At 43.6% G+C, this 14,101-nt stretch overlaps 1 protein-coding gene and 1 non-coding gene across 2 annotated transcripts in view; one reads left to right on the top strand and one right to left on the bottom strand.

Moving 5' to 3' along the window:
- The window catches only part of Pkd2 (polycystin 2, transient receptor potential cation channel), a 45,903-nt gene that overhangs the window by 26,335 nt on the left and 5,467 nt on the right, over window positions 1-14,101 (bottom strand). The window contains exons 2-3 of the mRNA XM_059274869.1: window positions 10,035-10,148; window positions 750-883 (exon numbers count right to left, since the gene is read on the bottom strand). Of these exons, the coding sequence (XP_059130852.1) occupies window positions 750-883; window positions 10,035-10,148 (248 nt within the window). The remainder of the gene's footprint in view (window positions 1-749; window positions 884-10,034; window positions 10,149-14,101) is intronic.
- On the top strand, window positions 13,788-13,888 carry LOC131921319 (small Cajal body-specific RNA 20). Its single transcript, XR_009381947.1, has one exon. It is a non-coding gene; the product is annotated as a small Cajal body-specific RNA 20 (non-coding RNA).

Below are 14,101 nucleotides of genomic sequence, written 5' to 3'. Positions count from 1 at the left end.
CAGGGATTAATAAGAATTTCCCACATTATTTCTCCTGGGAGAAACAATAATTTCCTTTTAAATTTCCTCTCCAATTTCCAAGGTTCTGAGCAGCACACCATCTGGACTGGCTTAATCACTGTCCTACGTTACTCAGTGCTTATTGTCTGCTAGCTGGAGCTTAGAACTGAGGAGAAGGCTAGGTTGAATTTTACAGCAGCGACCTTTGAAATGTGTCATATTAGGAGTTGGACACATTCTTGGAGCTGAGGGCACATGCCACTGTCAACAAAGACACAAATCACAGAAAGTAGAGCAGTGTTTGACACTCAAACTGCCTACTTGGGACTTGTGTCACAGGACATTCTCAGTCATCATTTACAGAATCATGCATGACCAAGTGAACAATAAGCTATAATGAAGCAGCAATCATACTAAAAAAAAAAAAGAAAAAAAAATCCAGGTCTTTTCTTCTCCAGCCATGTGACCAGACACAGGTAAGCACCCTGAATTTCACTTACCTCGTTTATAAACTGGGGCATGCATATTAGTATGTACCTGATAAGATCACTAAAGGAATTAAATAAAGATGTAAAACATTTAATTCTGTGCAAAGTGCTTTCAATGTCCTCAATAAATACCAAAAGGAACAGGAACTCTACAGGACTTAATATAACTCATGACTCCTGAAGATGCTCATGAGTTGAACTTATGACACCAAATGAGCAATTTTCAGAGACAAGGAAGTACTTTTAGTCATTTGTAAATACCTTCCAGAAGTCCTCCATCGAAGAAAGAGTTTTAAAGTTAGTCTTCTCTGTTTTAGACACTGGGGTGTCTATGAAAAGCTGTGACAATGTCCGCGTGTAGTAGTACACATTGGAACTCATCATGCCATAGGTCACTAGAACACAGAAAGAATCGAGTGAGCATCAAGAGGGACCCTACACACACATTTGCACAGCCAGCAGCTTCCATGAAGGGACTGTTCCTGACAGGTAGACTTTTTGGATAGATCAGTGTTCACATAAGGTCATCTCTCACCTCTGCCCTTCCTCTCCCGCGATCTCTCCACTTACCTAAGAAACATGCAGCCTCAATACTGGCCTATGTGAGACAAAACAGGCCCAATACTGAGTACTGAACTGACTTCCCATGGGTGTATTGTTTGGCCTCTTACTGTTCCCTGGATCAGCCCCTGAAGCCGTTGAGACTTCTGTGTTCAGAAGCCAACACAAGCCTTGGCATCTCCTGAGTCTGCATTTGTCTGTCTACTCCCCTACACCCCTGACTCCTTCTTAGCTCTCCCAGATCAATTCTTCCTCCCTGTTCTCTCACAGCTCTGAGACTAACCTCCACTCACTTAAACACGGGAGACCTCTGTTCCTTTGTGCATCAGGGGACACAAACCTATTTTGCCGCTGGAGCCCTACGCTCATCTCATCTTGATGCAAGCTGGCAGAGGATCCTCTAGCCTTGGCCCCAGCTGTGGGGAGACTCCTTACCGACAACCATATTGCTCCCTATTCCGTGGTCACCTATGCCTACAGTTGGTAACCTTTTCCAAGGGGCTCTCCTCCTCCGCTGGTCCCTTAGCCTGTCATGTCCTTACAAACAGCCCCTTCGTTTAACTTGCTTTAATTACTACTTTGGATTGCTATCAGCCTTCCACATGTCACTCAAATTCTGGATGGAACACTGCAATCCAGGTTACGGCCCCACTGTTAGCACCCATGGATCACAATGGATGGACCACGGAGGAGGCAGGATGATGGCTCAAAGGAGTAGAGTCTCATTGTTGGTCATGTTTCTTACTTTCTGAGTAGCTGTTTTTACTGTACGAGCTACAGAACGAGAACAGCTTCATTCCTGTTCTGTTGTAAGGTGTGATAATTAGCTACCCTATAGGATTTATGGGTGCTTTATAAAAATGGCTCAAACCTACTTAGTACAAGGATAACAGTCACGAAATGTCCAGTCATGCTGACTTTTCCTTTCTAACTGGTGTGCTACAAAGCAGCTATTAGAAACCCGGGACTTCCGAGCCAGCTAGGTGGCTCAGTAAGTAAAGGCACTTATCACACATTCCTGGCAACCCGAGTTTAATTTCTGAAACCCATGTAAAGGTGAGAGGAGAAAACGGGGGTCCTTTGGCCTCCACATGTACACCAAGGCATGCCTGCTTCCATACACACACCACACATACATGTGAAAATGAAAGCTTTTAACACTTTAGCAAGTACCGTTTTATGCTGGAATTATTATGACCACAGGTGTAATGTGCTATAATTCCTACGCTTTGCTAAAGACAAAAAGCTTCAAGAAGAAGAAATGTATTTTCTCTATCTTTTGGCCACAGTGATGAACACACAGATTATTTCCTGATTCTGTAATAACTTGTATTAAACTAATTTTTCTTAAATGATTGGTAAACCTGTCAACACCCTTTCCCTTCTATTATCAAGCAGCATATCAAATTAAGATTATTAAAAAAGAAATGTAGTGATAATAATCCAACATGAGTGTGTTTGAGAGTTCATCTCAAGTAATCACTTAAGCAAAAAATTAACAGAAACCCACAGTCTGTGCACTTGTATACAAAGTATATTAAATAACTTCTAGTCCCTCAACCCGCCCTTCTATGATCTAATGTATTTAGAATATGAACAACATTCTTCACATGATATCTGACCAACTTCCCGCTCCAACACCAGACTGATCCTAGTTCAGCATTTGAAACTCTAATCCATTCAATGGGACAGTTATTAGACATGAGTACTAACAAGAAGTGACCTCTCCCTCCAAACAAGGGACTCATATGTCCTCAGACAGTGTGCTGCCTGGCCACCTCACCTCCCACAGAGGGATGGATAGAGGCACAACACCCTGGGCATCAATGCCTGTGAACTTGTCAATACGAGGGACAAAGGAGATACAAAAAGTGATTGTGGAAGAGCCTCACAGTCAAATAACTGATTAGGTTGGTTACTTTCAATTAGTGTGAAATTAGGTGTACTTTGCGGGTACTGGTTAATACAGGACATTCTGGGGGTGTTTTACCTACTGGTCACTGTTGGAAATGATTTGTTGATGGGTTGAAATTATAGATATCACCTGGTATAGACACCACCTTGAAAGGTGTCCCCTTTGCCTCCCATTAGCCTTCAGACCAAATACTGGGTTTGCTGCTGAAATTCTCAGGATCAGTATTAGCTTTCACGGCTTCACTTAGAGGGAAGCAAAATTCCACTATTTGTGTCGCACCCCCTGCTGGACATCAGAAAATGATGCTTCTAGCACTGAAGGACTAAAACTGTCCAGCCACCATGAACTATTTCTGAACTGTGTCAAGATATGGCTGACTCAGGTATCTGGGTGCAACATTTCCACATATGCCCAGAGCAGGAACAGTGTGAGTACATGTCAGTGGGAGCTCAGCTCAACATCAGACAGCCTAGGTGAGAATCATAGGCAGGCTCCACAGAGTATCTGCCTCTGGGCTCACAACAGAGGGTGCTGGTGCCCCCAGATCTTGAATAGTTATAACTAACCTTCCGGGTGTGAACTTGAAAATGAGCATAATCACACTCTAAATGAACTGGGATGAGAACACCACTGTGTGAAATATATAAACTTAAATGGAGACTGGAAAGGAAGATAAACATACATTTATATGATACCAGGTAATGGATATGTAGGAACATGCGTGCGCGCCTGTGTGTGTGTGTGTGTGTGTGTGTGTGTGTGTGTGTGTGAGAGAGAGAGAGAGAGAGAGAGAGAGAGAGAGAGAGAGAGAGAGAGAGAGAGAATACCATGTACACATATGGGAGAGAGAAAGAGTACACCATGTACACATATTCCACCTGCCATTTCTTCTCTTCACCCCTCATTTTCCATTTTTCCAAAAGAAGTCAGAAAAAACACATTAATACACAGGCTACCCTTGGACACACTGGCATAGGAGAAAACTTCCTGAACAGAATACCAGTAGCCCAGGCACTAAGATTGACAATTAACAAATGGAACTGAATAAAATAAATTTCATGGAATTGAAAAGCTTCTGTAAGTCAAAGAACACTGTCAATAACACAAAAAGGCAGCCTACAAAATGGAAAAAGATCTTCACCAATGCCACATCTGACAGGGAACTGATTTACAAAATATATAAAGAACTTAAGAAAGTAGACATCACAAAAAAATAAAATAAACCAATTTAAAAAATGGGGCACAGATCTAAACAGATAATTCTCAATACAGGAATCTCAAATGGCCAGTAGACTTAATGAAATGCTCAACATCCTTAGCCACCAGGAAAATGCAAATAAAAATGACTCTGAGATACCATCTTACACCTGTGACAATGGCTAAGATCAAAAATACAAGTGACAGCTTATGCTGGAGAGGATGTAGAGCAAGGGGAACACTCCTCCATTGCTGGTGGGAGTGCAAACTTGTATAGCCACTATGGAAATCAATATGGTGGTTTCTCCGAAAATTGGGAATCAATCTACCTCATAACACAGGTTTACCTATCTTGGGCATATACCCAAAGGATGCTCAATCATACCACAAGGACACTTGTTCAACTATGTTCATAGCAGCTTTATTCATAATACCCAGAAACTGGAAACAACCTAGATGTCCCTCAACCAAAGAATAGATAAAGAAAATGTGGTACATTTACACCATGCAGTATTACTCAGCTGTTAAAAAAAATACACCATGAAATTTGCAGGTAAATGGATATAACTAGAAAAAAATCATTATGAGTGAGGCAACCCAGACCCAGAAAGGTAAACATGGTATGTACTCACTTATAAGTGTATATTATATGCAAAGTAAAGGATAACCAAGATATAATCCATAGAGCCAGAGAAGCTAAGTCAGAGGGGGGCTCAAGGAAGGACTACTGAATCTCCCTGGGAAGGGGAAATAAAATAGATATCACAGGTGGAGGTGGGGGGATGGGAACAGGAGGAATCAGGTTGGGGGAGGATGGAGGGAGAGAGTACTGAAAGAGACAACTGGAATTGGGGGCATCTTGAGGATAAGCTAGAAACCTAGTGCAATGGAAACTTCCAGGAATCCACGAGGGTGACCCTAGCTGGGACTTCTAGTAATGAGAGAATCGGAACCTGAACCATCCATCTCCTGTAACCAGGCCAGATTTCCAGTGGAGGAACTGGGACACCAGCCCAGTCACAAAACCTCCGACCTACAATTTATCCTGCCTACAAGATGTGATAGTTTAGGTGATGCAGAAATTGTGGGAGTGGCCAACCAATGACTGGCCCAGCCAGAGACCCATGCCACAAGAAGCCCACCCCGACACTGCCTGGAGGGCCGGGACCTAGAGGCTGGACAGCCCAGAGACCTAGGACAGACCAAACACGAGTGGGGGGTGAGGAGGACCCAAACATGCAGCATGTAAACTAAGAGAAGCTGCCTTGAAAGCAATGATGGGTCAGTTCACAGCAGCCAAGGGTACTACTTCATTCATCGCTGAGAAACTAGAGGCTTCAACATTAAAATACAAATGCCATACAGCACAGAGCTCCATCTACTGCATTTATTTCAATGGCTAGAAGCAAAAGAAAAAAGTTCTGATTTCATGAGAGAAAAAGAGAAACGCAAAGTTGACAGGAAAGCATAAACAAAGGAAAACAATGGGAATCTGGCAAAAACATGAAATCTGAATGTGTTAACCTCTTACTAGAAGAAAAAGGCTTTAAAATTTTTAAAAAAAAGGCAACTTGTGGATTTTGTTTTGTTTTGTTTTGTTTTTGAGACAGGGTTTCTCTGTGTAGCTTTGTGCCTTTCCTGGATCTCACTTGTAGACCAGGCTGGCCTCAAACTCACAAAGACCCACCTGCCTCTGCCTCCTAAGTGCTGGGATTAAAGGCATGCGCCACCACCACACGGCAACTTATGGATTTTTTGTAAGAAACCTACTTCATATAAAGTTAAAAAATGGAGGGAGACTTCACGTTTGCTACAAAAGCTTAGAGACCTTTAGTTCAATCTTGGTCTCATGTGACACTGGAAAGAGAACCAACTCTATAAAGCTGTCCTCTGATCCCTGTATGCAGCCACAGCTAACACCGGTGCATCACATCGTGCACACAATAATAAATATCTTCCAAAAAGAGTAAGTTTGCTGCTAACTTGGTTTTTGTCAACTTGGCACAAATTAGAGTCACCTAGGAAGAGGCAAACCCAAGCAAGGGATTCCCTCCACCAGACTGTCCCGTGGGTATCTGTAAGGGACTGATGTGGGAGGGTCCATCCCCCTGTGGGTGGTGCCAACCCCAGGCAGGTATATGGGAGGCTGCTGAACAAGTCAGAGGAAGCACGTCAGTAAGCACTGCCCTCCGTAGTCTCTGCTTCAGTTCCTGCCTCCAGCTCCTGCCCTGGGTCCCCTTGATGATGGACTGAAAGCTGTGATAGGAAATCAACCCTCTTCTCCCCAGGTTGCTTTGTGGTAAAAAAAAAAACACAGCAACAGAAAGTGACAGCAGTTGTCTGACAAGGGAGATCAGAATGTGAGCACTGGCTCCTAAGAGAAGATTAGTCTACACTGTTCGACGCCATCAACCATGACGTCACCCTCGTAAATTCTTAGGTGTTAAATAACACATTATCAAGACGCATGAAACGATACATGTAGTATAAAAATAAGCAAAATCACATGGGAAACTCTAAAATGACAGACTTCTGTTTAAGCGAAAACACAGAGTAAAACCTCCTAAAACAAAGATAACAAGCTTAAGCAGATAAAACCTTTACATAATAAACTCTGAAAACTAGCTAACAAAAAGGAAGATATGTGAATATTAAATTAAATCATTTAGCAATTTTAAAAACTGCTTAGAAAATCATAACTGTCACAGAAGGTAACTACACCAGGTGCAAAGACAGTAGAATCAAGATGCCTCAAGTCCCAGAATCTACTGCTGCACAGGAAACTGAATTTTTTTTTTATATCTTTGTCTCACACCATATGTTCTCCTGGGATACAATATGAAACTTTACTTGAAGGGACTCTGTCTATAAGTGCACAGTGCTAAGCATACATCAAAGAGTTACTACGTTTGAACTGGTGGAGCTGCCATCAACTCGCAGGAAGGTCTCTGAACTAGTGAATGAGAAAACGAGTAGGAAGTTCTCTGAATTAGTGAAACGAGCAGGAAGAGGGGGAACCGAAGCGAGTAACGTGCCAACAGTGAGAGCAGCTCTGCACACAGCACCGCGGAGTTGCGGATATTCCTCTACATTGTGTGAAGATGCGTCGCTGTGATTGGTGTAATAAAAAGCTAAATGGCCAATAGCTAGGCAGGAGGTACTGGAGGGACTTCTGGACAAGAGAGAGCTCTGGGAAGAGGAAGGGCAGAGTTGCCAGCCAGACGTGGGAAAAAGCAGGATGAGCATAATGGAGATGATGAGGTAACCAGCGTGGAAAAAAGTAGATTTTTAAAAAACAGTTAGTTTAAGTTATAAGAGCTAGTTAGAAACAAGCCTAAGCTAAGGCTGAGCTTTCATAATTAATAATAAATCTCTGGTGTGTGAGCTGGCAGCCCAAAAACAAAGTCCCTCTTTACCGAGGTGCACAGGACAGCATTCACCCCCCAACCCCCAAACCCCAGCCCCCCACCCCACCCCCACCCCCTCTCCTTCCTTCCCTCCCAGCATGACAGATGCAGGGGACCAGTAAGAAAAAAACCAACCCAGAGATTTCTAAAATGAACGAGAAAACCCGACTGGTTGTGTAACTTCAGTCAGGTTCTCAAGCGCTCCATCTTGGGTTTATGTCTTTGGCCTCAGTTCGCAAACTTACTCCATCTGAAAACTTACTTTTCCTCATATTGAAGAAGCTCTGCTTTAGTTGATCCGGTACAGCTATAATTTTTTTCTTAAGTTCTTTTGGCAACTGGTTAATTACTCAAATTCTAGACTTACTTTGCATTGGAAATATGCTTACATATGTGCTGTTTGAAAATGCTGAGTAATTCTAATGGACATGTTAATGTGAAAGCCAATGTGGTTTAATATTTAAGCACCATCTCTGTGTTGGGAACAAGCCCAATCTCAGTGTTCTGTGCTCGAAGGGCTAAGAACATGAGAGTCTGAAACATTCCATCTCCCGCTCCCTGAATTTCAGTGTAATATGCACATGACTTCTAGCTTTAGCATTTTGGTGTTAGAAGGCATGTCTTTAAAAAGGTCACATCGTGAATATAAGGAATGCAATACGCTGAGCTCACACAAGTAGGATGGTGACTGCCAGGGCTGGGAAGGAAGGCAGGTGATAGTCAAAAGACACAACCCTCCAAGTCAGCAGAACCCCACGATGTAAAACCTGAGAGATGATGATGGGAAAGAGGCCGGCTTCAGCCCACAACTGAAATAATCAGGGCGAATTTTCAGATGATAAAAATGCTCTAAACCTGGACTGTGGTGGTTAAACCTCTGTACATTAGAAAAATAAATGACTCAGATGCTTGAGTGGATGGATCGTAAAGCATACGTTACATCTCATTCAAGTTGTTCCCTAAATAAAGCTTTCTTCTTCCAAAGGAAAAAGAAAAACAAACTAACGTCATTTTAAAGCTTGTTTATGGTTATTCATTTTAAATTTCTGGATTTTCTCTGTTGGCAGAGTGTGCTTTGCTATCCAAGATGATTACATTTCAGAGCTGCAGTCAGACCATTATCTTCATGGTAGCTATTGAACTAACTATTTAATAATTGTGGCACATCTACCAAGCACCAGGAATAAACGATAGGTCATTAAAACAGAAAGTAATAACATGAAACTTAATTTAGATTTTTTTTTCTCTCAGCAAACATTCCTGGGTCTGCTCTCCTGTGAATTACACTCTTGAGAATATTTTCACTTTTTTTTCAATCTACCAGCTTATTATAGGGAGTGTAAATGAGGGAGATGGGTGAAGGTATACACACGGGGAAGCTGCTCTTAACTGGAGCCACCTCTCTAGTCTCTCACCAAAGAATGTTATTAAATGACTGATTAAACTCTGATTCTCTCCACGTACGAAAAAGACGGACTCTTTTCTGTGTGGCCGTCAACTGCTAAGCATCCCTCAATCTACACTGGAAGAGGTAGGTTTCATTCTTAGGAGCTTTGTAAAAAGCCTGGGGATGGGGATGGCACAAACTGGCTTCCTTGTCCCCATAAAAGGCCTCGGAGAAGACGTAACAGAGTTCTGTGCTTCAGGGCCAGCAAGATGGACAGCAGTTAAGGCACCTGAGGAGCAGGCCTAGCGGCCCAAGTTCACGCTGGAACCCGTTCAAAAGGAGAGAAATGACTTTACAAAGTTGTCTCTGACCTCCACAAGAACACTGGTGTGCACATGCATGCATGCATGCAAACACACACACACACACACACACACACACACACACACACACACACACTAAAAACCCATACTTCAACATGCTTTGATTCAGGAGACATGATTTGCCTGTAACTTTTCTGGACTCGAAAGCCAACAGTTCCTGAGATGGGTTTTGAGCTATGGCTTCCCTCCCCTCCCGCCGCAGAGAACACATGAACACACAGAAGTAAGAGAGGAGGGATACAAACTAGGTCAGCTACGTTTCCCTTGAAGCCTGGTGATGGCTGAGGACTTGGAAGAAGCAATGCACTTTAAGGAAAGCAGTGACACAAACTGTCAGGATCAGAAAGGGGACTTCGGAAGCCATGTGCCAACAGGAGCCATTTTGGGGAGCACTGTCTCCTGAGAGTAAACGTGGAAGTGTGATAGTCACTGTTATGAAAGCTAACATCCAAACCCTTTGGCTGGGATTTTTGTATACAGCAGATTTTTCTCGTGCATCTCACAGTGAAGTCGGTCACAGCTAACAACGAACTGGCCAGCAGAGAACGTCCCCAAATTCCAACCTGAACCAGAAACCACACTGAGAAGAAAATTGTTAGCTTGACCCTCCTGTTGCTCACATACTTCTCAATTATGATTATGACAAGCTAAACACCTTCAAAACATTTCCATTAGAGAGGGAAACCATGTACTCACAGATGCACAAGACTATGAGGAAAAGGAGGTACGTGACCAGTTCCCGCAACACACTTTTAAGATATTTCTCTCGGTTGGTGTTGCTCTCTTCCATGAGTCTTGTTCCCCAGAGACCTTTAAAATAATGAAAAACAAACAAAACAAGGTCATCTTCCTTAAGAAATTTCACAAGTGGCAAAGGAAAAATTAAATTAATAGTAAACCAGTTCTCATATGGAAATATGAATACATAAGAGTACTGCATGTGACTCAGAAGTCACTTCATTTAGTGTACACCATGCTCCACCTCCCTCAAAAGTACAAAATCCAAGTCAACCCAGTCATTTTTATAACTTCTAGGACCATTAGCGAATATCTTTAAAAGTTTAGGATGGAAAAGGAAGGCAATTTAAAAGATTTAGCAATTTGTGTCACATAGCTCTTTCTCCTGCTTGGGACAGGATACACCTGGTGTCCCCCCTGCTAAACTCAGCTAAGTAGACGGTGTGACCACAGGGTAAACCACGCTGAGGTCGCCACAGTACAAAATCCGAGTTGTTGCATCATTTCAATTTGGAAACACCTACTGAGCTTCTAGCATGGCGGCAGGAAGGCTGCTCTGGGCTCCTCTTTGTCCTGTAAGAAACACAATGGCAACTGACCACCACACTTGGCCTGTTTAAGCTTAACAGGTTTGTAAAGGGCCAATTACTATGGTTTTAAACTAACAGCAACAGTTCATGCGGCTCCTCTGTCTTTCGTTTGGGAAAAACTACGATCAGCAGCCATGTTCTGTGTTTTAGCAGATGGAAAGTGTCAGGCTGGCGAAGTAAAGATGATGTAACCGTCGGAGAGGTTACTGGAGAGAATGACAGGTTTGGGATTCAGCCAGCAGGCAGTATGGTGACTGTCCAAGCCCCTGTTAATAAACAGTGTGGTCAAGTCACAATGCCAGATCCTTGAGAGAGCCTTAATATCTTCCCTAAAACACTAACTTCTCAATCCTTCCAGCTAGGCTATGAACAAACACAAACCTGGTTCCCATATGTCACCTGTCATTCTCTCTAGACCTTACCCCCTTCATTAACCCAAATTCAGACCACATTTGAGCCAGCAACAAGCCACAGGCTAAACTTACAGGGGAACACTGTAAGGTTTTTCACATCGAGGAAATGAGGTCATCATTAAGCTTGACAGACTTTTTTATAACAACATAACAACACAAGAGCTCTACTCTATTAAATTTAGATATTCCATTTTACTTTTCTTCCTTTAAAAAAATTAGCATCTAAATTTCAAGGACACCATGTTACTCATCTCAGGTTTCACCACTCTGAGAGCTGAGCACAGTTTATGACCAGGTCTGCTGCTGCCAAGAGCTGGTATTTGTCAGGGAATTGCTCATGCAGAAGAAATGCAGCAAGCGGAATGTTTATTCATTGAAACTCTATCATATTCGAGGGTTTTTACAAATGTAGATGACATGGAAAATTACAAGTCAGGCTAACACTGCAGCCAAGGACGAGGCTCGGCAGCCCCGGGTACAACCGTTCTGCTGTCTCTGGGCAGAGTTCTTCTGGAGGCCAGGCCTACAGTATGTATACACGTGGTGACTGATAGTCTCTTTAGCATCTTTACTGCTACGTGGTCAGTGATTTTATTCCTTCCAATGGTTTATAGACAGCCATGCAGTAAGAAATAGACATAATTTCATACAAATGGTATTCTCTGACCTTTAAATAGAAACAGACAAAAACGATGTCAGATTTTTCTCTAGCCAAATTTACAATGAATTATGGCAATTTAATTCAAGCCCTTAAAAGGAAATGAAAAGAAACATCTCCCCTTTTCTTATCTCTATATGCTATCATGTATTTACTTTTTCTAAATTACCCTACCTACCTCCTAAATATTAACAATCTTTAATCGTCCCCCCCCCCACTGGGTATATATAAAGGTCTTAGGAGATTTTCAGAGACCCCCCTGCATCAGTGTCCTGTTGCAGACGACTTCCCCAGTTAGGCTGACAGGCAGGAGTGGTTTAAGGTGCATATTACATGGCGGCTCGGATTCACATGCCCCAAATGAATGCTCTTCTTTTTTCCCCCTCTAGAAACTTCTTCCTATTTGAGCAAACGGCATCAAATCTGAGGTCCATCTCAAAGGCAGCTCTCCTCTTGTTCTTCTTCACATGGAGTTGGTTCTGTAATTATTTTATTTTATGCGTTGAGACAGGGTCTCATTCTGTAGCATAGTCTGACCTGAACTTTGTAATGCTTCTCCTGCCTCTGCCTCCTGAGTGCTGGGAATGCAGACATGCACCACCACATCAAGCCTGAATCTGTAACTCTGACGGCTTCTGTCTTTAATCTAGGCCTATAGCATCACAGCCTGTATGCTGACTTGCAATTCTGGTCACTTCTTTATGTGTCAGCTCTCTCCTGACCATCCATCCACTCACTGTATCCTCTACATTCTTCAGTCTGGCATATGGTTATACTAGTCCTGACTGAAGTCTCCATTACTCCAAATGCCTACAGGAAAGAGTGTACCAGCTCCCTAATGCAACATTCAGGTCTGCTCAGCCTTGTTCCTGCTACTGTTCCCTGCCAGAATCCATTCCTCCTTCAAGTGTGGCTCACTTTGGATCACTGTGAGGACCTTCACTGACCTCCTCGGGTGAGATAGATTACCTCTTCCTTGAGTTCCTCCCATACCCAGCGCTCGGCACTCTAACTACTGATTTGCAGCCATTTCCCCTGCTAGACTTGGAATCTGAGCAGCTTGAGATTTGGGGCCGTGTATTATTCATCCACGCACGCCTAGGATCTATTATCACAGCAGCAATTCTCCACAAGTTTATTAACTACATGATCACGTTACTAGTGCGACTTCATCACACCCTAGAGGGCAAAGACAGCAATGAAAATGGAAACTGTTTGTACAAAAGTTTGGTGCAAATTAAAGAAGGAAACGGAAGAGATGATGGAGGGTGTGGATTACAGCTAAAGTGAAAGTCTCTGTGTCCACATGTGGGGTGCACAGGTACACACAGAGGCCAGAGGACAACCTCAGGAGCCTCTCCTCAGTCACTGTCTTAGTGAGGGTCTCCACTGCTGCAGTGGAAACACCAAGACCAAAGAGGAAGTTGGGGAGGAAAGGATTTATTAGGCTTACATTTCAGCACTGCTGTTCATCACTGAAGGAAGTCAGGACAGGCGCTCAAACAGGGCAGGAATCTGGAGGCAGGAGCTGATGCAGAGGCCATGGAAGGGTGCTGCTTACTGGCTTGGTTCCCATGGCTTGCTCAGCCCACCTTCTTATAGAACCCAAGACCACCAGCCTAAGGATGGCCCCACCCACCATGGGCTGGGCCTTCCCCCATCAATCACTAATTAAGAAAATGACTTACAACTGGATCTTATGGAGGCATTTCCTTAACTGAGACTCCTTCCTCTGATGACTCTAGCTTGTGTCAAGCTGACACAAAACCATCCAGTACACTGTCCACCTTGGTTTTGAGACAGAGGCCTCCCCCCGCCCCACCACCACCTTGCCGGCCAGGAAGTTGCCAAGTGAGCTAGACAGCCCTGTCTTGGCTTCCCCGCTGGTGGGATTGGAAGCACATGTCACCACCACACACTCAACTTTTTAAATATCGGTCCTGGGGATCAAACTTAGGATGTTGCTATCTCCCTAGCCCAAGGGAAAGTTCCAGTAGCCAAATGTGAAGGGAAAAAAGAAAAGAAAAGAAAAGAAAAAACTAACGAATAAGCCCCTCCTCCCATTGGGTTGCGGGGGTCCTTCTACTCATCAGCTGGGGCTGAAGGCCAAGATCAGCCCTCAGGTATCCTTGTTTCCTGCCTCGGTCATGACTAGAAGCTGGGTGTCCCTCGGCCTCTACCAGGCAGATTGAGCAGAATCAGGCCAGGACCTTCTGTAGCAGTCATGAGGAGGAAGGCTCTGGCTACCCGTTGGTACCATCAGGCTCTGGAGAGTTACTCCTGATCTACGTGGCCACCACAGGCATAAAGTATGTCCACCACCCACGAGGACACGGGCCACAGTGATGCCTGTGAGTGAAGGGG

The sequence above is a fragment of the Peromyscus eremicus genome, chromosome 10 (genome assembly GCF_949786415.1).
Source record: "Peromyscus eremicus chromosome 10, PerEre_H2_v1, whole genome shotgun sequence".
NCBI classification, from domain to species: Eukaryota; Metazoa; Chordata; class Mammalia; order Rodentia; family Cricetidae; genus Peromyscus; species Peromyscus eremicus.
The sequence above is the reverse complement of the archived record's forward strand: the minus strand, read 5'-3'. Positions and strand labels throughout refer to the sequence as shown.